This window comes from Ambystoma mexicanum, chromosome 1q, assembly GCF_040938575.1.
Source record: "Ambystoma mexicanum isolate Mex_15411 chromosome 1q, UKY_AmexF1_1, whole genome shotgun sequence".
Lineage (NCBI taxonomy): Eukaryota > Metazoa > Chordata > Amphibia > Caudata > Ambystomatidae > Ambystoma > Ambystoma mexicanum.
In genome coordinates, this window is record NC_090922.1 from 808479476 (window position 1) to 808504253 (window position 24778).

General features: G+C 49.4%; 1 protein-coding gene across 2 annotated transcripts in view; it reads left to right on the forward strand.

Annotated features, from left to right (window-relative positions):
* DHX9 (DExH-box helicase 9) overlaps positions 1-24778 on the forward strand; it is a 745262-nt gene that overhangs the window by 239881 nt on the left and 480603 nt on the right. The window contains exons 1-2 of one of the 2 annotated variants that reach the window (XM_069641410.1): positions 7181-7309; positions 8521-8612. In XM_069641410.1, the coding sequence (XP_069497511.1) occupies positions 8584-8612 (29 nt within the window). In that variant the 5' untranslated portion in view covers positions 7181-7309; positions 8521-8583. Of the gene's footprint in view, positions 1-7160; positions 7310-8520; positions 8613-24778 lie in introns of those variants that run through there. The other variant, XM_069641409.1, reaches the window with a different exon arrangement.

Sequence of the window (24778 nt, forward strand, 5' to 3'; positions counted from 1 at the left end):
ACGTGTAGTGTACCCAAGATCCCTCATGTGTTGAGGTCCCTCAGATTGTTTTTTTCCGCCCAGATAACTGGTCGCCCTTATGCAGAGTTCGTAAAGAACATTGTTATTGTCCAACAACCTTTGGTCGAATTCTATAAAGATATTTCATTTCGTCCCTTGTCTTGACGGCCAGTTTCCGCCGAAGACCTGCGCGATTCGACGGAAGGTGATCCTGTCGGCGTTGCCGACCAAGTGGCCGGGCCTTCCGCCGGCCTATACAGTCGGGAAGAGTGGGGCCAGTTTATCCTTCTCTCGAAGACTGGCTCATAACAGGGGACTCCTACGAAACATGTCTGTCAAATACCCAAAAGACGATAGATCTTTTATTCAGCCCGGGTTTCTCCATCAATGAGAAGAAATCCAGTTTAGACCGCAGTCAAGTCAAACAATTCCTAGGGGCTCTAATTTGAACAAAGGACGACTTTGTCTTCCCCTCCAACGAGAGGGTTCAAAACGTGCGGTTTCAAATCCCTCACTATGTAGCCAGTCGAGAGGTAACAGTACGCAAGGCTATGCGTCTGCTGGGAATGATGGCGTCGTGCATCTACTTAGTTCCTCACGCGAGCCTGCGCCCAATGCAAGAGTGGCTAAGCAACCAGTGGTGTCAGGCCAACGGACAGTTCTCTCGCTGCAGTGGTGGTTGGGGGGGGGGGAAACCTCTTGAAAGGGAAATCCTTTGCCACTCTAACTACGGATGCCTCCCTTACAGGGTGGGGAGCCCACCTGCTCCAGCAGACGGCAAGCGGAGTGTGGTCGCCAGACATAGCGCCCAACCACATAAACCTGCTGGAACTGCTGGCAGTGTGGGCAGTGTTCAAAGCACTGAAATCATTAGAAACACAACTACAGGGAAAGACTTTCCTAATCCTCACAAACAGCACCACGGCCATGTACTATCTGAACAAACAGGGAGGCACTCATTCTCCAGGGCTGTCCAGACTGTCCCAGAACATGTGGAAGTGGGCTCTCACATGCAACATGTTCTTGTTATCACAACATGTTCCAGGGGAACTCTATCTTCTGGCAGACGTACTCAGCAGAAACGTTCCGTTGCCCAGGCAGTACGAATGGAGATTACATATCGTCGCCAATGTTTTCGCACAATGGGGGTTTCCAGAGATGGATCTGTTTGCGACGCCTCCAGGTACCCCCAGAACCGATTCAAGGGGAACGGACACTGGATAACATGGTCAGGGAAATTTGTCAACGCTTCTACAACCCCCCCACACTCCCCTTCTCAACACTCCCCTTCTCAACAAGATTGTGCACAAAATGCACCAGGAACCAATCACAATGATATTGGTGGCCCCCATGTGGGCCCGCCAACTCTGGTTCACTCATCTGATGGAGAGGTCTTCCTCCAGTCAAACTGCCTTGCCCGTACAACATTTGGCAAGACAAAGGGGTGACGTTTCTTAGCGGCCTGGCTCCTGAGGTCATAGAATTCGGACACCTTAGCTCCCTCAAAGATGTATGGACATCCTCAGGAAGGCAAGGAAACCTAACACTAGATATTATTATTTTAGTAAATGGAAACGGTTCGTCATGTGGTGTAACGCAAAGAACATCAACCCTATCGACTGCTCTCCCACTCATTGTCCTATACCTAACTCACTTACTGGACTCTGGCCTAGTCTTCAACTCAATAAAGGTGCACCTAGCTGCACTTTCAGCATATACAACATCACAACAGAGTGTCATGGTGGAAGATACCAGTGATTACGGCTTTCATGGAAGGGGTAAAAAGAATTCACCCTCCCATTTCTAACCTGGCTCCCGGATGGGACCAAAATGTGGTATTAACTATGCTTATGGGAGCTCCTTTCGAGCCCATGCACAAAGTCTTAACCTCACCCTCAAGACTGCTTTTTTAATAACAATCACCTCCATTAGGAGGGTAAGAGAACTGCAGGCACTCTCTATTCTAGATCCCTTCGTAACAGTTCACAAAGACGAGGTGGTTTTGCGCACTCACGCTAAATTTGCTCATAAATTAATTTCCAAGTTCCATGTGAACCCGTCAATGGAGCTACCAACTTTCTTTCACTGGATGTACGCAGAGCTGTCATGTTCTATATGGAAAGAACTCGTCCACTAAGGAAGACTAATCAGTTTTTCGTGTTAGTGGCCACAGGAAAAGGAGATGCTGTCTCCAAATCCACTATTTCTAGATGGATTGTCAATTGCATTACACTCTGTTACCATCTTGCGAAGAGAGAACTGCCCTTCAAGCCTAGAGCACACTCCACTCGAGGCACTGGGGAGTCCATAGCATTCATTGCAAATGTTCCCTTTGAATCCATTTGCAAAGCGGCAATCTGGATTTCTGTACACACCTTTACAAAATACTATTGCCTAGACACTCATTTTAGGTCTGATTCTCAGGTGGGACAGGCAGTATTAAGACATCTTTTCACTACTGTTCCTTCTCACAACCCACCTCCAACTCCGGGTACTGCTCGCTAGTCTATGCATAGCATGTGATTCTAAGTAGATTGACAAACATCAGAAGACATGCATTACTTACAACCATCAGAAATGCTTTTACGGTATCTGCTTAGATTCACATGCGCCCACCCTGCTCGGATGGAAGGAACATAGACGTTTTACTACTTTCTCTTTTCTATACTCGCTCACGATAGTCATAAAGCTCCCTCTTGGCAGAAAAAATACAGTCGGAGGGACCTTGACACGTGAGGGATCTTGGGTACACTACACGTCACGTAGGAATAGTGTTACAGGCACGCCCATGTTGACGTCCCCTTTCGATTCTCGAAAGACTAAATGCAATACTCTGCGGTTACCACTGGATGTCGGACTATGCACAGCATGTGAATCTAAGCAGATACCATCAGAAATGCTTTTACGGTAAGTAATGCATGTCTTATTAATTGATCAGTTAAAATAAACCCTTTTCAGAAGGGAACAATATAACAGTAACACTCAAATACACTTCAAAAATACACTCTTAATCAGTAGATGCCCTTTTGGGATGGCCCACAGACACTACCTACACCCTCAGGTGACTTCAATTGCTAGGGTGCTGGGGACATTAATATATCACTGTTGCATTTATAATCGTGGAGTAAGATGGGAAAGATTATTTAGAACATACAAGAGATCACAAATCTTCTCAAGCGGGCAAATACTTTTGGATCCCCCCAGAAAGAGTCATTCAATACAATTGGCTAAGCCAAAGTCAATGGGTCAATGGGCCAAAGTCTTATATTGGATGACGCACCTCTGGTAGGTAAATGGAAAAGTATTTGCACAATGTTTTGGAAGTCTTTGAAGAAAAGAACAATCAAATTTTGGACCACAAGCTGATGCTACTTGTGAGTAGTAGAAGATGCAAGCAACTCTAAAGCAAGAGGTAAGTTCTCTGACTTTGTACAGTACCTTTTTTAAAGATGAAGAAAAGCTGCAGCAGATGACTACTGTTCCTGTGCAGACTCCTGGAATGCACTGGGACGGTCAAAACTTGCAACCGTCAAACTTCACTTTCAGTGGCTGTTCAGGGTTTCAGCTCTTTGCGTCTACCGCAAATAGCAACACTGCGGTTCCTGGCTGTCGAGATGGACTTTCCTTGCTTCTGGGGTCCCATACTCTGTTGAGGGGGCTCTGGCTCAGTCAGTCCTGCTTCCTGGAGCTCTTGGCGAGCTTGCAAGCAATGCACACAATATGGTGTTCCTCTCCTTGGCTCAACGGTTTCCAGCAGCAACTCTGTAGAAAATTAACCAGCTCTGCAATGGATTTCCAGGTGGCTTACTTTGGAGTTGATTGGTTCCACCAACTCACGGGGAGTAGTCGTCATTGCAAGGGCTTCTCTGACGATGAAAACTTGGCGTTTCAGCACAGCAGCAGGGCTTTCACCGGGTAAACCAACCGTCCAGGAGTTGCAGCAGGCATCCTCTTCAAGTTCTTCTCCTTTTCCTTTGTCCAGTGGTCGACTCTGCCTTCCAAGCCAAAAGCCTCGCCTTTTATTCAGTTCTCTCCCATTCATTCCATCCTAGCTGCCAGTCACCCAGAAGGGTTGCTGTCCTTGCCAGACAGTCAGCCGGCCAATCAGAGTGCATTTGGGTCTCCTAGGAGACCAAGCACAGTGAGTTTCAGGCACCTCCCTCACTTCCTGCATACCCCCGACACCCTGGAGCTAGAGGCAGGCTTCACTTGTGAATCCTGCCAAAGGTAAAGCAAACAATGGGACCAAACCTGGTTTGGCACGCAGAGTGAATCTCAAGAAGGACCTTTCCACAAATGGCGAAAAAAGAAGACTGGCCATTTTGACAAAAAAGGCACTCATGGGTGCTTTACTGCAGTTGCGAACGCAGCCTGCGCTAAATGCACACCTTGGTAGTTAAAACGAAACCACTGCCACCAGCCATTCAGTGAGAAAAGGGTAACATAAAATACATGAGAAGCTAGACAAGGGGGATACTAGGTAACCCCTCAGCACCCTATTGTAAGATGGTGTGTGCTGGGTCTAGAAAGTTACAAATGTAAGTAATGTCAATTTCACTTTACTGCTCTGCGAAACAGTAGTTCATCCCAGAGGAGGTAGTTAAACCTGGGGCAATCTAAGACTTCCCGGTGTCACTGCACTGGAGGTGCTCTGTGCCACAATGTAAAAGATGCCTATGGCGTTTCAGACTCCTCAACCAAAAGCAACCGTGTACAAAGTCATATTTAAAATACTTGAGAGAGTGGGAAAAAGGGTCACTCTCCAGGTTAAAAAAATCAGTCCTCAAAATCCAGCAAAGTGGATGGGGTCTCTAAGGTGGAGGGATTTGCCGTCATTTCTGAGAATTCTCCCTAACACTGTTCCATTCGTTCCCAAGTCTCCAGCCTCAACGTGGCAACTCAATGTTGTGCTGACTAGGCTCATGGGCCATCCATTCAAAGTCTATGCAGTCAGTTCCACTGACGTCCTTGTCGTGGAAGACAGCGTTCCTCGTGGCCATCACCTCTGCACGACGGGTGGGTGAGATTCAGGTCCTGTCCTGTAAGCCACCTTACTTGACTTTTCACGACATGAGGGAGGACGCCCCCCTCCATGCCCAAGGTGCCGTAGGACTTTCATCTAAACAAGCCCTTGGTGTTACCTGTGTTTTTTCCAACTCCTTCGTCGCCAGCTGAAAGGACTTTGCACTCGCTGGATGTGGCTGGAGCGCTGAAGTGCTATGTGGACCGCACAAAGATTTTCCAGAAGACATCAACTTCGTTTTCCAGATTTCTCTCCGGCTGCATCACTCATTGTCACCTGTTGGCAAACCAACCGTTGCCTAGCCGTCTGAGAGCCCATTCAACCAGAGCGATCACTGTTACAACGGCATTCCTGTCTGGTGTGCTCCTGCTGGACATCTGAATGGCTGCTACATGGAGGTTGACGCACACCTTTATGAAATTCTACTGCGTCGACTGGGATTCCAGGGAGGAGTCCAGAGTCGACCAAGAAGTGCTTCAAGGTGAGCCTGGTGAGGAGGTAAGAGATGCATATGTTGAGGAACAATTTATTTACCTGTAATTGTTGATCTCCAGCATGGGTCTGGCATGGATTCACATGCAAAACCTCCGCCTGCCCCTCTGCGGCTCTTCTTAGTCCTACTGCCACTTTACGTGCTACCAAATCTGAAGATGGCTGCCAGAGGAGGGGCTTAGGTAGACGGCAGTCATTGGCTGCAGGTATTATGACCCAGAGCTCATTGATTGGTTGTTAGTACAAGACAGTTCAGAAATTAAACTGATTTTTCTTTACCAAGGATATTCAAGAGCGTGTGAATCCATGCCAGACCCATGCTGGAGAACAGTTACAGGTAAGTAACTTCCTTTCCTACCGTTGAGTTACCGAGGGCAGCAGTTGCAGTAAAGCACACATGGGTGCCCATTTCGTCAAAATGGCCCTGGTCGTCTTTTTTTCGCCATTTCTTGTTGGAAAGGTCCTTGAGTTTTACTCTACGCGCCAAACCAGGTTTGGTCCCTTTGTTTCTTCTGTCTTTGGCGGGATTCACTGGTGAAGCCCGCCTCTGGTCCAGCGTGCCTGGTGGGGCAGGAAGCGATGGAGGGGCCCGAAATTCCCTGTGCTTAGTCTGCATCGTTACAGGAATGCACCCAGAGCTGATTGGCTGGAAGACTGTCCTCAGAGGACAGCCACCCTGCTGTGTGATGGCCAGCTAGGCTACGAATGAAGGGGAGAAACCTACAAGGCAGAGTCGACCACTGGATGAAGGAATCTATGAAGCACTTGAGCGCCTGCTGCAACTCCTGGACCATTGGTTTGCCCGGTGAAGCCCTGCTGCAGTGCAGAAGCTCTGAATTTGCCTCGACTAGAAAAAAACCTGCAAAGGACAAAGTCTCCCCTTGGGTTGGTGGTACCAATTGACCCCAAGACGAGCTCACCTGGAAATCCTCTCGGAGCTGGCTGTACTTCCACTGCTGCTGCAGGAACCGATTGCCAGGGAGAGGAACACCAGAATGGAGTGTGTATTTAAGTCAGACGCAAGCTCAGGAAGATCCTCTGGACTTCCAGGAAGCAGGACTGACCAAGCCTGAGCCACCTCAAAAGCGTGCGGGACCCCAGATGCGAGGAAAGTCCATAGTGGTTTCCGAGAACCGCAGTGGTGCTGTTTGCGAGAGCCGCTAGGAGCTGAAACTGCAAAGTGCCGTTAATCGGAAGTTTGCGACCGACCTTCCATTCGTAGTGCAGGAGTCCCTAGACATTGTCTTCTTGTCCTCGCGACTGAGGCCCAGGAACATTATCTTCAGACCTACACAGGAACAGAAGCCAGCTGGAACCAATTTCTTCTAACCAAAGGTACTGTAAAACTAAGGGGACTTGCCTCTTCTAGAGTAGCCTTGCTAGTTTTTATTTGAGACTTGTATATACTTGAAGTATACTTTAAGTATATTGCTCCCTTCTAAAGAAGGCTTATTCCACTGACTTAAATTAATAATTGTTCAAAAAACCTTGTGCAAGTGTTTATTTGGATACTTCTCACTGTGAATCTGTCTAATAACCTTACAGCTCATATTGAGCAGCCAGGTCAGTAGGCAAAAGACTTGGGTCTTTGTGTCATGGTCACTCTTCCTACCAATGCAAACATCGCTTTATTTTTCCCTTTCAGACTCTGGAGTCCGAAGAGGTGGATTTGAATGCTGGTCTCCATGGCAACTGGACGCTGGATAATGCTAAGGCCCGCTTAAATCAGTTCTTCCAGAAGGAGAAGACCCAAGGAGAATATAAATATACTCAAGTGGGCCCAGACCACAACAGGTTTGAGAGACTCCAATTCTGTGCTTATTTACTTTATGAACAGAGTGCTACTGGAGTGCCTTTCACTTAAGGCTTGACCTCCTTTGTGGGTAACCTGCTGCGCAAGGCTTCCTTCGCTAATTGTTTGACAGATTATTGTGACAGGTGAAGTTTGCTGCTGTCCAGTAAGAATGGAGCAGTGTAGGGGCTTGGGGTGAAAGGAAGAGTGAGAGATTAAACTAGTAGCCCCAATTTGAAGTCCGCTGCTTATACTTTTGCATTCCAAATTGAGGTGCTGGTTGGGTTGTTCTTGGAAAGTTTATTATTCAGGGTCTTAATGAGGGGGTGTAAACTGGGCATGCCTAGAAATGCTCCGTTGGTGCTGGTCTCTTGGTACATTCTAGTGAATGGTGGGTGACTTGTTAAAGCAGTAAGAAGGAATTGGACTTGTTCTGGGACATTCCGTTTTTGTATTTATACTTTTCCTTAAGCTGCGTGAAGTATGCTAGGTTTTCTTGTAGTTTAAACACACCTTTTGCTCCTGCCTATTGGATTCTTATCTGTTTAAATGTTTTTCTGTGGTTCCTCCACTTGGTTGGCTTTGGAATGTTTCGCTCCGGTTAGCTATGCCTTCAGCTGTCACACCCTTCAGTATGAGGGTTCTTGATTTTAGTGTTGGGCATGCTGTAGTGCATCTTTCCCACACTGCAAACAAGCTTTCATGAGAGTACACGAGATGGCAAGGTGTGGATCTTGTTTTGGGAAAAGTGGATGTATTCCACAGCATGTTTGCTGCTGTTCCAGAGAAGTTTCAAGGACTAGCGCGTGTTGCTCCTTGGAAAGCTTGTGCTGATTACATACCTAATCAGCATGGTTGGAACAAGATTAATGGAGGTCTCCATCTCCTCATAAATTGCAAAGAGTTCTCTATGTAATTTGACTATATTGCTCACAGCTGCATGAATCTCCTGAGGGGAAGGTTACTCTCTGCAAACACCATGTCTGTCCTGCGCTTTCACAGCAGAGCAGTGTGCAAGGTGGTCCTAAACGCAAACTGGCTTGAATAGTGCTATTTGTGAGCTTCCTGATGGGCAGAGTTGTGATGCTCTGAGGAGTGCCTGGCGGTGACACCAGAAATCTGCCTTTATTCACACATGTGATTGTGCTTAGGCAGAACTAAGCAATCCCATGGCTGAACCCTCTGATTTCTGGTGTCACTCTCCTCCCACCAGGTAGTGAATTGATTGGTGACATGAGGACTGGCTGAGAAACATACTGATGCCTTCGTTGGTGCTATGGAGCTGGGGAAATACTTGGCCGTAAGGTCAGTGGTGCAGAATAAAGTGTTTATATTGGTATGTTTTTCTTTCTGGAGAGACATTGAAGCTTACTGCTGTGGCTTTGAGGACCCTTTTGTGCAAAAGCATGATTTCTTCAGCTACACCTTTTATTTAAATTTTTTTTTTTTTTTTAAGCATCCTAGAATTTTCATTACACTCATTTAGTGCTTTCTCCCTAGGATTGATGCAATGCCCTCCTCAGTTTAAAACCTTTTTTCGTTATGCTTCTTTATTTTTTTGTTTTTTTTTGTCTCACTGGAGTGTGGGGAGGCATGTCTAAGGCAGGTGTCAATCCTGGCTGATGGTTGAACTTGTGTCTTCCTGAGCAGCCATTTTCAGGTAGGGAATTGCATTGTTTTGAGCATGTCATTGTTAAGATTGATTTCTTAAATCTGCCGTTGTGAACAGATTTTATGAAGGCGCCCTAGTGATAGTGAACAGTGGAATGCTGGGAGTTTAGACAAACCCAATCAAGGTAAGCATGGGGGCAGTGGTGAAGGCTAAATCTCAGGACAGGTAAGTGGGTGTTGGGGAGAATTCTCAGTGTGCCAATTCCTCCCACCTTAGAGCCCTCCAGCCCTTTTGCAAAACTTTGGGTCTTTGAACTTTTTAATTCTGTGTGTTTTACTGTGTTTTGTCTGTGTGACAACTCCATAGGCAGCATCTTTTCATTTGTGTCACACAGCAACCTCAGTGCAGTGGCACAGGGAAACCTTTTCAGGTTTTCCCAAGGTTTAAGTACCTTCTCTGGGGTAAACTACTGTTTCCCAGAGGAAGTAAAGTGAAATTCACTTTCCTAGTCTTTTTAAATTCCTAGACCCAGCACACCCTATCTTCCAATAGAGTGCTGGAAGGGTTACCTAGTATCGCCTGTGTCTAGATACTCATGTATCAGTCAAATGCTACCCTTTCCTCTCGAAATGGCTGCTGGCAGTGGTTTTACAACGAACTGCCATGATTTTCCTGGACCGCGAACACCGGTAGCATTAAATCGCGGGAGCAATGTTTTTCAAGGTGGCGTCTGAGCCCCCTCTGTAAAAACGGGTCTCGGTCTTCTTCTTTCACCATTTCTTTGTGGAAAGGTCCATCCAGAGTTTTGCTTTGCGCGCCAAACCAGGTTTGGTCCCCTTTGCCGTGCTTCAGGACTGAAGATCGCCTCTGGCGCCCGAGGGTATGAGGTGGGCAGGAAGTGAGGGAGGTGTCCGAAGCTCCCTGTGCTTAGTCTCCTAGGAGACCCAAATGCACTCTGGCGTGATTGGCTGGCTGATTGTCCGGCAAGGACAGCCAACCTGCTGGGTGAGTGGCAGCTAGGCTGGAATGACTGGGAGGAAACTGGATGAAAGGCGAGTCTCTTGGCTTGGAAGGCAGTCGACCACTGGTACGAAAGAACCGAAGACGAGCTTGAAGAGGAAGGCTGCTGCAACTCCTGGACGTTTGGTTTGCCCGGTGAAGCCCTGCTGCAGGTACGAATCTCTAAGTTCATCTCTACAGAGAAGCCCTGCAAGGACGACTTTGAGTTGGTGGGACCAATCAACTCGACACTAGGCCACCTGGATACCATTTTCGGAGCTGGTTGCATTTTCCCCAGAGTGCTGCAGGAAACCGAACAACCAGGGAGAGGGCCACCGGCTTGTGTGCTTGACTAGAGCGAAGATTTGTCAGTTGCCAGCTTTTTGACCAGTCCAGTGCAGGGCACGCGTCCCCCGACGTCCTCCCTCTTGTCCCCACGACTGAGGCCTAGGAACAGCGAGATCTGCAGGAACCAAGGTCACCAGCTGCATCTTTTTCTTCATTTGTAAAGGTACTGTAAAATCAGACAGTACTTACCTCTCACAGTAAAAGTGCTTGAAACTTTCCCAACTCACAGGCCTAATCAGCTTCTGTCCCAACATATAATTCTTCTTGCTACAAACTACTCCTAAGAACTTGTGCCGAGACTTTTCCGTTTCACTACCAGAACTGCTTTACCCTATCCAAGACTTTAGCCCATTGACTTTGGTCTAACCTATTGAATCAACCCTTCTGGTGAACCCTAAATCTTTGCACTGTCTAAGAATAACTTGTAACCTTTTTATGCTCTGAATAACCTATTCCTTTTTGCTCCTCCTTCAAAGTAGTCTGAATGCCTCAAACTTAGTGTAGAATACTGAAGTGTATCTTTGTATGATAATTAACTGCCTCCTTCTAGTGAATGTTTATAACTGACTGTTGAATAAATTAATAAGTATTTAACAAAGAAACCGTGAGTGGAAGTTTATTTGAACACCTGTGATTATAGACCTGTGTGTAACATCCTTACATCTCGCATTCCCTCTTGAGATGAGCCTGGCTGCTCAGCTCCGCTGCCAAAAACTGTGGTACAGATTTATACCAAAAGTTGGTTTTGCTTACACCTGTAGTCCTAGTTGTGTGTGTGTGTAGTGTTCCCAAAGGGTACTGCATACCAACTCTGCCTAACAGTGGGCTCAGGGGTTCTTATTGAGTCCACACAGTGAAATAAACAATTATTCTACTTACAGGTATCAAAACACTCTATTGTAGGCCCAAAAAATACTATAAAAATAAATGAAGCGGGTAATATCACACAACACTGTAAATATAAATATACATAATTGGCTAATACAATGCATACAATTCACCAATACACCGGAAAGGAAAGGTAAGGTAAGTATTTAGGCAATTGTATCAACAGTCCACAGAAATGGAAGCCGTAACTTATAAGTCCAACCCCAAGTGGAATGAGGCCTTGTGCCTAAAAAGTCCTTTTAGCAGATGGGACAAAGTTAGGAAATGTTTCTTTGGGTGTGAAGATTGTTCCACACTTCTCTCAAAGGGATTTACAGTTAAGTAAAAATACTTTTCCTAGCTTCTAGAGCAGCTTTTTCAACAAATGTTTAAAAAGCAATGGCATGGAATATAACCTGCACACTTTATAATGGAGGGTATAGGGACACCAGTAAGTATTGAGACTACTCGCCACTATTCACTGTGCATGCGGGTTGCTGGAGGTAGGTTTTCTTGCTGTTGGATCCAGTAGAAGATGCGCAGGAGCTGCAGGGACGAGTCATTTTCCGGCCTGGTCCGGGAGCTGAGTGCAACCCTTTCCAGCAAGGAAATGCAGCAGACACTGATGCAGGACTCTTCAGTACACTCAGCAAAGTTCTTGGCAAAAAACATGGAACGGCGACGCTTCTAGCACAGTAGCCCAAAACGGGGACATTTTCGAAGGCTCCAGGCTTTTGTATAGTCAGAAGTCGTTGTGGATCTCTAGCCCAGATCTTGGATGTGAACTACTGGCTAGTATCTGTAGATCACCAGGATGCTCACTTTCCTTCAACTATCCACAAGTAGCACAGGAAGTATCTTTAATTCAAAGTGGGGAACTGCCATTACTAGTTCAATGTCCTTCCTTTTGGTCTTTCTTGGCACCGAGGGTCTTCACCAAACTGCTAGCAGTAGTGGCGGCTCGCCTCAGGAGTGAAGGCGTTAAACTTTCTCTAGCTGGATGACTGACTTGTCTGAGCTTGTTCACCAGTTCGGGTGTTTGTACTGGGTGTGCAGCCTGTTGCGCAGCTTGGGCTTCTCCCTGAACTACAAGAAATCGCAGTTTTAGCCGTTCCAGTCCCTCCGATTCATCAGGGCGGTGTTTGGTAAGATGTTTAATTTCAGTGATGAATCTTCTTGACCAGTTACAACCCCAGAACTTTTGCTTGGACTTGGAGATTATTTTCCTTTGTCCCTGGGTGTGTGGGAATCTCCCCTGACCCCCCCCCCCTCCCCATGCCCCTCACAAACACCCAGTCTTTTTAGTCTTTTACTCTAATGGGTGACCTTTTTATGTCTCTCCATAGTGTATGCTTGGAGTTGGTATTCTATAAATATTGGGCTTAGGCTGGGATACCCTTTAAATCACCACTTTGTAATTTCTCTTAAATGTACTTGTTAGGCAGAAACTTGTGCAGTTCCCTTAGGGACCACTGCAAAAGGCTTAAGACTACAGGTGTTGGCAGTAAACCCAATTGGTAGCAGTCTGTACCACCCAGATTTACCTGGTAGCTGTGGCTGAGCAGCCAGACTTCTCTCAAGAAGAGTTAGACAGTATATAGAGTATACAAGATAGGTACAGTAGCACAAGCAAACACTGACCAGAGCCTTGGTATCAAGTATATAATTATTTATTTAAAGACACACTTAGAAACACTCCAGCACTATTATTATAAGTTCGAAAACAGTCACTATTATCAGATGTACATCCCTTATTCCTTATTAGACAAGTCTTAGGTAACACCGCTTATTTCCAGACAGAGGTGAGCGCTGAACTAAAGCTGGCACTCCAATAAGTTTAAGAAAAAGGGAGGGAAAAGGCAGAAATTGGGAACAGCACACAACACAATCCTTCAGAAGCACTCGGCAAGGCAGGAAAGTCAAAGTCTACTAGTGAGCAAAATGTTCAGAGGCCAGGCTCTCTCTTGGAGAGAGTAGAACACCAATGCACCCAAGATCACACAGTTTAAAAGGCTTGGAGAGTCCTGCAGAGAGTTCAGGAAGGAATCAGTTCAGTTTAGAAAAGTTCAGCTAGCCAGCCTAGGGCCAACCCAAGTGGTAGGTTGAGGCTTTAAGAGTCACCCCACACAGACCGTTGCGAGGGAGGCCAGGCGGACAAAGTACCTTGAAAGTGGAGAGGATCCTCCAGCGGGGGCAGTTGTTCCTGGCAGCGGTTGCAAGTCGCGTCGTCGTCCAGAGGAAGAGATCTTGACGTGGAGGAAGGCGGAAGGTCGTTGCACTGCCAGGGAAGAAACCAGCCGCGGAGTTCTCCGGTTAAAAGGTACTACCCTTTTATTCGCAGTAGTGGAGAAAACGTGGCATCCTGGTTGCCAGGGTGCTTGGCAAAGGCAAGGTGGCCACGAGATGATCCGGGAAGGCGAAAAGGCGGGCAAACCGGTTATCCCCACCAGTCAAAGGAAGAAGACTCTTCGGGATGAAGACCTCCTCTGTCGTCGGGAAAAGTGGTGAGACGGTTCAGCAGGGCTCCAACGGTGGTGTCGTCGTTGCAGGTCGGCTCAGGTTCTCCCTCTTCGGATTCTTTGGTCATGTGGCGAAGTCTGAAGTCCCAGTCCCCAAAGCCCTGCTTTTATGCAGAAAACCCCCATTCATCAGTCCTAGCTGTCACTCAAACATGCTAAGTGGTGAGCCGGGCGGCTCACCACTGGGCCAATCACACAAGTGCGACTTGAGTTGCCGAGGCAACTCAGTCCAGGGTGCCTAAACCCCCTCCCACACCCACTGTGGTACCCAGACAGAGTGGCACCACTTTTGGAGGCTTCTGTGGAGAAGCCCGCCATAAAGTGGAACAAAGGGCTCGACTTGGGTTGGAGTCACAGAAGCGAACACAAACGCCATTTTGGAACCGAGTTTCGGCAATAAATACCAACCGGTGACTTTATATTAAATTAATAAACCGGCGGTATGTTCGAGGCTATTTTAAAAAGTGGTAGCCTCGAACAGTGGGGAATCCCCATAGGAATATATTCGCGGTCGAATATAAAATAGTATCCACTGCCACCAGCCAAAACTCGGTCGGGGGGAACTGGACAGTGCCCCCTCGAACAGACCCCGGGGCAATCGAATTGCCTCGACAGTACGTCCACAATATGATGGTTTGTACTGGTTCTGTTCATAATTTAAGACTAGTAAAGCCAATGGTGACTTTACGTGCCCTGGGAGACTAGTCGGTCCCAGGGTATGGAGTTTGTTTGGGGGTCGCTACGACACCCCTGGGTTACTGCACGGAGAGTGCTGTGTAACCCACATACCAAAAACACATGAAGCCCTATGGGGTAAAGGACCCAAAAGCCCATAAAACACATAAAAAGTCAAAGGAACACCTCAAATCATGCCTAAGAGTGGGAGAAAGAGTCTCACTCTTAACACGAGGAAAAAAAATAAACCCCAAGAATCCAGCAAAGCTGCTGAGGGACTCACTAGGTTTGGGAAATTAGCCTTAACAGAGAATTCTCCCTAACACTACTTGGGTGTACTACTGTTCCTAAGGGTTAAAGAGGGATGTTCATCCCCTTTACATTGTATATAGTGAGCCAGCACGCCACACCTAAGCGGAGGATATCACAGGGGCCATGCACTGGTCTTAGAAGCAATATCACGCAGAGCAACAGGTTCAAAACCCGGATCCGCGCTTAGAAACCAAACTCTGGTATGGTATTGGGTGCGTTCTAAAAAACCAATTCAATTAAAATTATATGCAGTGCTAGGGGATACAATGTTTCTCCTTTCTCACTTACCCGTTACATTTTTGTTACAATTGTAAGTTTACTTGAATGGGTGGTGGCAGTGGTTTTACCTTGGTGATTTTTTAGTCTCCCTGGTGGCTCGCACTTACCCTACATTGCACTGGTTGCTCACCCGTGAGCATCACACCACCTATCCCATTCCCCCTCCCATTCCCCTAGCACGTTCTGAACACTCACAAAGCATAGTAGCTTTGTCCACCCCCCACGGTGGGCTCCTTCTCCAGCATGGGGTCTGGCATGGATTCACATGCTCATGAATATTCCCTGTCGTCCGGCTGGGAATTCTCGGTAAAGAAAATCGGTTTCACTTCTGAACTGTCTCCTAACAATCAATCACTGGTCTCTGGGTCATACTGACCCCCAGCGAAGGACTGCCCTCTACCTAAGCCCCTCCTCTGACGGCCATCTTCAGATTTTTACCGCATGTTCAAGTGTTGGGAGTCCCCATGCTATAGCTATCGCCTTTACTGCTTTTTGCGTTCCCGCCCCACCCCCAATTGAGCCTCAAGCTCCATCGATCCATCTTCCGATTAACGGGGACCCGTTTTCAGATTGAGGATTCCAGAAGCTTCTTAAAGGCCTACCCAACATGGATATGGCAGAGAAGGAAGACTTAATGCCTCTGTTCAGGATTTATCCAGGATGCGGCCTACGGAAAATCTACTTGGACGATGGGCATTCCGTGTGCCTCTACTGCCTGCATTCAGACCAAACGTACGTGGGGGGATGACTCTGCGTTTTGCAAGGAGATGGTCCCCCGCACCGTGAAGGACCGGTGCAGGCGCCTCACTGAGTGGCTCCAGGCCAAGGCCCCTGCTACGGGCGAGTACCAGCGGCATGCCTCCCCAACCACAAGAAGAAATCTAAGTGGTCTTCTAAGAACTTTGAGGGTGCGCCGGCGATGGGGGCACATCAGAAGGCCAAGCACCGAGAGTCCGCGGACACCGTGAGCGCCGTTGCAACGGGCTCCCCGCGGCCAGGGTAAGCAGCGTCTCCAGCACCTTCGACCCGAGCCATTGCTCCGGTTCGGCGAAGAAAAGGAAGTCTGACCACCCGGGTATGCTTCTGGAGAAGCCCCGGACGGGCCTTTCGGAGCAGGCCAAGGGGGAGTGGGGTGCTGATCCTCCCCTCCCCCCCCCCCCCCCCCTCCCCCTCCCCCTCAAGGTGAAGGCCCCTAGCTTGACGGAGGTCGTGCAGGCCCAGATTCACCCGGCGAAGCCTTCCATTGAAGGCGTGGTGGCTTCCCTAGGGAATGCTGCGGACGTGGGTACGCAGGGTACGGTCCCCAAGGCAAGAGTTTCCCTGCCTGCCAGGAGGGAATTGTCGTTTCAGCCCATAGAGAAGGCACCAGAAAAGGCGATGCCCATCAGCTCCCTGAAACGGTCTCCCCTGGTTGAAAAGAAGGGGGGGGGTGGGGTGGAAGGGTTGTCCTGCATGGCATGGACCTCTCATCTGAGGAGGAGCTTTCTACTCTCGAGTCCAAGGCCTACGGGAAGGACCCCGATGAGAGACGTTGAGAGTGGCGACGAGACCGACACGGAGCATGGTGTTGAGGATTTGGAGAACCCAACCCCGTTGCCCTGGTCGCTTCCACCTCAGCAACCACCTCAACCCCCAACGGACATTTCGGTGGACATCCTCCAGGCACTTCACACCTTGCGCTCGGAGATTCAGACGAGGATGCCTCTTCTGCCCACGGAATACCCAGCAGCACCGGAGGATCCCGCCGCATCGGGCCATCAGGAGCGCCACCTGCCAAGAAAAGGATTGTTCATCCTCCACCGCCTTGTCACCCTTCGCTCCCCTCCATCCCCTCCACCGAGGGAGGATACAGACCCGGCAATGACTGGCACGGATGATGAAGGGTTAGGGGAACTCCCGTCTCGGACCGCCCAGAGCCTCACCGCCTGATATAGGCTTGTTCCATGCCATGATCTCGAGGGCCTCGGACCTCTCAACTGACTCCAGGGGAAAAGAAGAGTTTCCTGTACCAATGCTGCAAGGCGAAAGACAGTGCTGTCAATCCCTCTGTTGGACGACATCTGGGACGAGGGACTGTCCCTTATGAAGGACCTGTCCGCTGCCCTGGCAAAGAGTGACCGGTACGAAAAGAAGTACAGGGTGCCAGACTCTGCACCCAAGTGATTGAGGTCCCAGCTTTCCCTCCGCGGCGGCGATGAATAAATCTTTTGGATCTTCCGTGTCAATGACCTCCATTAAAGCCCCCCCCCCAGCCCCGTGCAGCGAGGGGAAGAAGCAAGACACCATGGGACGACTGCTCATCAAGGCGGCCAATGCCCTCGCCATCGTGGCCCGTTACGAAAGGGAGCTCTGGTTTGAGATTGCTCCCCTCCTGGACTTCCTTCCCGAAGACCAGAGCAGAAGCGTTGGAGATCCTGCGAGAGGGCGAGGTGGCATCGGACCATGCCATTGGTGGCTGCGGACATTGCTGACGCAGGATTCTGCCAAATGGGCAACAGTGTTTGCCATCGGCAAGGATGGTTGAAGGCCACCAACATTTGCCAGGAGGTGCAGTCCGAGGTTATTGGACATGCCCTTCGGGGATAATTTGTTCAGAAAGACCATGGACGAGTCCCTTCAGGCCATCAAGGCGGATACCGAGACGGCTCGTTCCTTGGGCACGCTTCAACAGCGGCAGCCGTCCTTTCGGATTTCCTGAGGCAAATCCCAGGGTTCCTTCAGTCTTCGGCGGAAGCTCATCGTCCTACAGTCAACCGTCCTGCTCTTCGGCCCAGGAGGCCTACAGGGGCTGCAGCAAATCCAAAGGAGGTCGCCGCCGCCCCTAAGGCGGCGCCTCTGTTGAAGCAAGATTGAACAGGCCGTGACGTCAGGGCCCCCACCCGCGCACACCTGTGGGAGGTCAGCTGGCAAACTTAATCAGCATGTGGAAGTCCATCTCCGACAGTTGGGTGCTGGACGCTCAGGCCCACGGACACACCCTGAAATTCCAATGAAAGTGTCCTAGCATACCACCCGTGGTCGGGCAGGAAAACATCCCTCAGCTTCTGCTGGAGGTACGGGCCATGCTGAAGAAGAGCGCGATGGAGCTCGTTCTAAAGAGGCTCCGGGGCTCGAGTTTACTCTCGGTACTTCCTTGTCAAGAAGACTGGCGATTGAAGGCCCACACTAGACTTCCGCCGGCTGAACAAGTGCATCAAATCCCAGAAGCTTCGGGTGGTCACACTTCAGCACGTGCTAGGGCAGCTGGAAGAGGGGAATTTTCTATTGTTGCTGTACTTGGAGGATGCCTAATTTCACATCCCTATTCTCAAGGGACACCGCAAGTTTCTGCGCTTTGTGGTTCAAGGGCAACGTTACCAGTTCAAGGCCCTTCCCTTCGGATTGAAGTCGGCGCCAAGGTTTTTTTTTTACCTAGTGCATGGCAGCGTGGCTGCGTCTGAGGGATCCAAGTATACCCCTACCTGGACGACTGGCTCATCTGAGCGAAATCGAGGGAGTTCGCTGTCGAACACACGGCGAAGGCCATCCAGCTGCTCAAGGAGCTGGGGTTCTCGGTGAACTATGCAAAGTCCTGCTTGGTGCCATCGCAAGGCGCGCTGTTTCTGGGGTTGCGGCTCAACCGGGTCGTGCCTGGCGTCTCCGTCTGAGGAGAGGATAGCGGCCATCCTGGGCAAGGTACAACGGCTGTTGACCGTGAAGATTGCAAGGGTGAGGTCCATGAAGTCCCTCCTCCGCCTGATGTCATGCATATACCTCATTCGGCTGTGCAGGCTGCGGATGCGGCAAGAGTTCGACGCACGTTGGAATTGGGTATCGGGAAGCTTCGAGGACAAGATCTCTCTCAGCGAGAATTTCCATCGGTATACAGTGGTGGGGAGTCTGTGCGCATCTGTCGGCAGGCGCAGACTTCCAGACCCCCACCTCATCAGGAGACCGTCACGATGGACGCCTCCTTGGAAGGATGCGGCGTGCACACCGGAAAGAGGCCTGTGGCTACCGGAGGAGAAGTTGTTGCATATCAACGTACTGGAACTACGGGCAGCGTTTTGGGCCCTCTGGTTGTTTTACCATCCCTCAAGGACAAAGTGATGAGGGTCTTCACGGACAATACCACCAAAATGTTTTAACATCCGGAAGCAGGGGGGCACCAGATCCCCAGCGCTCTCCAAGGAAGCACAAGACTTGTGGCACTGGGCCATTGCCCAGGGGATGTTTTTCGTCCCATTTCATCTGGAAGGAGTGAAGAACACCATTGCTGATTCCCTCAGCAGGGAGCTTCTCTCTTGCCATGAGTGGTAGCTTCGGCCGGACCAAGTGGATCTTCTGTTACGACGATGGGGCAATCCCCACATCAATTTGTTTGCGGCGACGAACACCAAGTGCCGGAGATTAGCCAGCAGGTTTCCCCAGCCGGGGAGCATGGGGAATGCATTATCATCCACCTGGGACGGCCTGGTTCTGTATGCATTCCCGCTGTTGCTTCTGCGACTAGTCGATAAACGCAGACTGTCCCGGTGCAGGATGATCCTCGTCGCACCAGCTTGGCCGAGAGACGGATATGGTACTCAGACTTTCTGGACTTGTCAGCGTCTCCTCCAGTCAAGCTTCCGGTGGTCGCAGATCTTCTCGCCAGAGGAGGCACGATCCTGCATCACGACCCAGGGTCGCTGAACATGAAGGCCTGGCTCCTGCAGCGCTAGAGTTTGGAGGATTGATATCCCAGTGGACTGCAAGGCATTGCTTGCCAAGGCCAGGGCTTCGCCTACACTGAAATGCTATGGACATGAGTGGAAGAGGTTTTCTAGTCTGGTGCTGTGCACAGAAGATCGACCCTCTACGGATTACGGCTCCACAGGTGCTGCCTGGCGTATTTGCTGTTGCTGGCCAAAGCAGGGCTGGTGCATGCTTCCATCAAGTTTCATCTGGCGGCTATCTCCGCTACACCAGACCTCCAGGACGATCGTCGTTGTGGTCACACCGCCTGGTCAAGGAGTTCATCAAAGGACCTTTCTGTTTGTTCCCGCCGGTGAAGGCTCCTGCCCCGGCGTGGGAGCTCAATGTGGTGCTGACTAGGCTCATGAGTCCACCTTTCGAGCCTATGCATTCGGCACCACTGAAATTCTTATTGTGGAAAACGGCCTTTCTTGTGGCCATCACCTCCGCACAATGAGTGGGAGAGATCAGGCCCTCTTGTAAACACCCATACTTAACATTCCACGAGACAAGGCTGGTGCTGCGGACGCACCCCCCTTCATGCCCAAGGTGTCGTTGGACTTCTAGCTCAACGAGCCCTTGGTGTTACCTGTTTTCTTCCCGTCTCCTTCGTCGCTGGCGGAGAGGACTTTGCACTCGCTGGATGTGGCTAGACCGTTGAAGTTCTAAGTGGACTGCACTAAGTGTTTTCGGAAGACATCACGGCTGTTTGTGAACTTTGGCCCTGTGAACCAAGGGAAGGACCTCTCCAAGGCTTCCATTTCCAGGTGGCTTTCCGGCTGCATCACCCATTGCCACCAGTTGGCAAACCGGCTGTTGCCTTGCTGTCCGAGCCCAGTCGACCAGAGCGATCGCTGCAACTAAAGCGTTCCTGTCTGGTGTGCCCCTGCTGGACATCTGCAGGGCTGCTACGTGGAGGTCGACTCACACCTTCACGAAATTCTACTGCGTCGACTGAGATTCCAGGGAGGAGTCCAGAGTCGGCCAAGCAGTGCTGCGCAACCTGTTCGCTTGAAGGTGAGCCTGGTGAGGAGGTAAGAGATGCTTAATGTTGAGATGCTTAATGTTGAGCCTTGCCACTTCCCGTGGTTGTGCATGTGTGTACTGCTATGTATTTATTCATGAGCATGTGTATCCATGCCAGACCCCATGCTGGAGAAGGAACAAGTTACTTACTGTTCTCCAGCATGGGTCTGGCATGGATTCACATGAGCACCCTCCCGCATAACCCTCTTCGGCTCTTCTCTTGGTCCAACTGCCACTTTACGTGCTATCAAATCTGAAGATGGCTGTCAGAGTGCCAGAGGAGGAGCTTGGGTAGAGGGCAGTCATTGGCTGGGGGCAGTCTGACCCAGAGACCAGTGATTGGTTGTTGGGAGAAAGACAGTTCAGAACTGAAACGGATTTTTGTTTTTTCTTTACCGAGGATTTCCCAGCCTGACGGGGACTATTCATGAGCATGTGAATCCATGCCAGACCCATGCTGGAGAACAGGTAAGTAACTTTTTCCTTTTTCCCACTCTCTTGTGTTTTGAGATGTGGTGTACTCTTGTGTTTTCTTTGGTTATGGAGTTTTAGACCACTCCATAGGCATCTTCATTTGTCACACAGCACCCTCAGTGCAGTGGCACAGGGAAACCTTTTCAGGCTTTCCCAAGGGTTAAATACCTTCTCTGGGATAACTACTGTTTCCCAGAGTAAGTAAAGTGAAATTGACTTAGTCTTTTTAAATTCCTAGACCAAGCACACCCTATCTTACAATAGTGCTTAGTATCCCCTTTGTCTATTTACTCATGTAACAGTCAAATGCTTTGCTTTCCTCTTGAAATGGCTGGTGGCAGTGGTTTTACAATGAACTACCATGATTTTTCCCGACTGCGAACACTGTTAACGTGCAATCACAGGAGCCATGTTTTTCAAGGTGGCGTCTGAGCCCCCTCTGTAAAAAAGATGGCGTCTGAGCCCCCTCTGTAAAAACAGGTCCGTCTTCTTTTTTTTGCCGTTTCTTTAGAGGTATGCTCTGCGCGCCAAACTAGGTTTGGTTCCTTTGTTCATTCGCCTTTGCCGGGCTTCAGGACTGAAGACCGCCTCTGGCGCCCGAGTGTCTGTGGGGGGGGGGGGGCAGGAAGTGAGGGAGGTGCCCGAAACTCTCTGTGCTTAGTCTCCAAGGACAGCCACCCTGCTGGTTGACTTGCACCTAGGCGGTAATGAATGGGAGGAAACTGCCTTACATGCCAAGAGACTCTCCTTTTATCCAGAGTCGACCACTGGAATGGAAGACCAGCTTGAAGAGGACAGCTGTTGCAACTCGTAGACCGTTGGTTTGCCCGGTGAATCCCTGCTGCATGTCCAAATCGCTAAGTTCATCTCGACCGAAAAGCCCTGCAAGGAAGACTTCTCCCTCTGAGTTGGTGGGACCAATCAACTCGACACTAAGCCTCCTGGATACCATTCTCGGAGCTGGTTTTTTCCTCAGAGTGCTGCAGGAAACCGAATAACCAGGGAGAGGGATACCAGCTATTGTGCTTGACTACAGCTACTGGAAAACAAAGATTTGCCAGTTGCCAGCTTTTTGACCAGTCCCGTGCAGGAGTCCCCTGACGTCTTCCCTCTTGTCCCCACGATTGGGGCCCAGGAACAGCGAGATCTGCAGGAACTGCCAGGAATAGAAGTCACCCGCTGCATCTTTTTCTTCATTTGTAAAGGTACTGTAAAATCCATCAGAGTACTGCCTCTCATGGCGAAAGTGCTTGAAACTTTCCCAACTCACAGGCCTAATCAGCTTGTGACCGAACATATAATTCTTCTTGCTACAAACTATTTCTAAGAACCTGTGCCGAGACTTTTCAGTTTCACTACCAGAACTGCTTTACCCTATCCAAGACTTTAGCCCATTGACTTTGGCCTAACCTATTGAATTGAATCGACTCTTCTGGTGAACTCTAAATATTTGCACTGTCTAAGAATAACTTGTAACCTGTCATGATGCCTACCTCCAAGGAACCAGGTCCGACCCAGCAACCCCAGAGGCAGGCATCATTTCCCCCAGGGAAGTGCCAGCGAGCCCAAGCTGGGGCCCTTTGGACACAGTCCTGGCGCCTTAGGCGCCAGGCTCATGTTGGACCCCTGTCCTGGTGCCTTAGGCGCCAGGCTCATAAAGCTAGACATGTGTTCAAGTGTTTTAATGTGCACTTACCTGATGCAGACCATGCTGCCACATCCAGGCCCTCTTGAGGCCTGAATGGAACTACTTTACCTGTGGAACTACTTTCCCCTGGGTGTGGTCGGGGAAGGATACATACCTGATCGGTGGAAGGATACATACCTAGAACTTCTTCCAAAGCTATTTAAACCACGCCCGATCAGCAACTCGCGCTTCGCGTTGTTCTGCTCCTCGCAGCTGGACGCTCACCGTGTCAGCTCCTGCATCTGGACTTCAGCCACGCCTGTCAGCATCCTGGGTCACCTGCTAAGAGAGAATTGGAGAGAAAGATGACCTTACCTGCTAAAGCTGCATCACGGAGACTTCACACCGACGATCCTGAAAGGGAAGACATCGTTTTAAAAGCATTTCGCTTCGATCGCTGCAGCGCTGCATTTCTCTCACCTTTCCTGGGTACCTCCATCTTCAACAGCGATCATCTGGATCCGCAGCCACTTCCCAGAGCCTAGAGAGAAAAAGACAAGAACACAAGGTGAGAGAAGGAAGGGAATAGGAAAAGCTCAGTTTCCTTCTAAGACTTACCTGTTGGGTCATTCCCATTTCATTTCGGGTCCTGCCGCTTCCTGGCATTCCGGACCCCGGCCCCTATGGGGAAAAAGACATAAGCGTTAGCGCTTGCTGCAATAAGACAATGAACATTATTATTAAGCTTGAACTTTTGAACTTGCTACAGAACTCTTACAGCGCCTTACCTGAATAGTCAAGCTTATTTGAACTCCCATCAAACCTCAATCCAGTGAAGTAACTGGGTTTCAACGCTCCCCTGCATCAGAAGCAGGATGGAGAACTCATCCTTCCAGACCCTAAGGTGAGACTTCACGGGGAATCGAGGAAGGGTATCGTGGAGGGTTGGAAGGGAGTGGGAGGCTTGAGCATTATTCCGTCAGTAGGTAATACTCCCTTTCCACGCACAGGGGAATATTCCTGCGAGCCAATGAGTCCATCTTCAGAGTCCTGCGCTTCACCATAGAAGAAGCATCAGCACTCGAAGCCAGACCTGCGCCTCCGTGGGAATCAGGTGAGCGTGACATAACCTTTCATATTCTGAATAACCTATTCCTTTTTGCTCCTACTTCAAAGTATTCTGAATGCCTCAGAAACTTAGTGTAGAATACTGAAGTATATGTATATATAACTGCCTCCTTCTGAATGTTTTATAACTGTTGAATAAATTAATAAGTGTTTAACCAAGAAACCGAGTGTAAGATTTTATTTGAATACCTTTACACCTCTGTGTAACATCCTTACAGCTCACATTCCCTCTTGAGATAAGCCTGGCTGCTCAGCTCTGCTACCAAAAACTGTGTAGTACAGACTTACACCAAAGGTTGGTTTTGCTTACACCTGTAGTCCTAGTTGTGTAGTGGCCCCAAAGGGTACTGCATACAAACTCTGCCTAACACCCTTTCGACTCAAGAAGACATGCATTTTGAGCCATCCCATGCATTACTGCGACTTTGCGTTGCTGCAATACCCCAAATCCCTGGGACCTCGAGCCATTGTATGGTGCACAATCTTCCGAATCTCGCTGACACTTTGTGGGCATCCTGGTGGATCTCCAGAGACACGAATCGAGTCAAAGTCTAAACCGAGTGCTGGACCTTTGTAACAACAAGAATTCAACCGCCATTTTCTGCCGCCTTCTGTGCTCCTTGAAAAGGTGCCAAATCCGCATTCCGCCGCGAGGAAAACCTTACCTAGAACCTTCATCGATCCCTGCTGCAAAGTTCCTTTTTGAGGTCTTGTTTTTAGTCCCCACGAAAAGGAATCCACTAACCAGGTATTTGGCTGCAGATCCTGAAGTCCTCCTGCAAAATCTTCAATGCTGAGTCACTTTGTTGGCTTGGTTAAGTCTCTTGGGATTTCTGTGTAGCTGCGGGGTGTTTTTGTGATGGAGGCCTCTCATCCAGTGCACCAGTCCCAT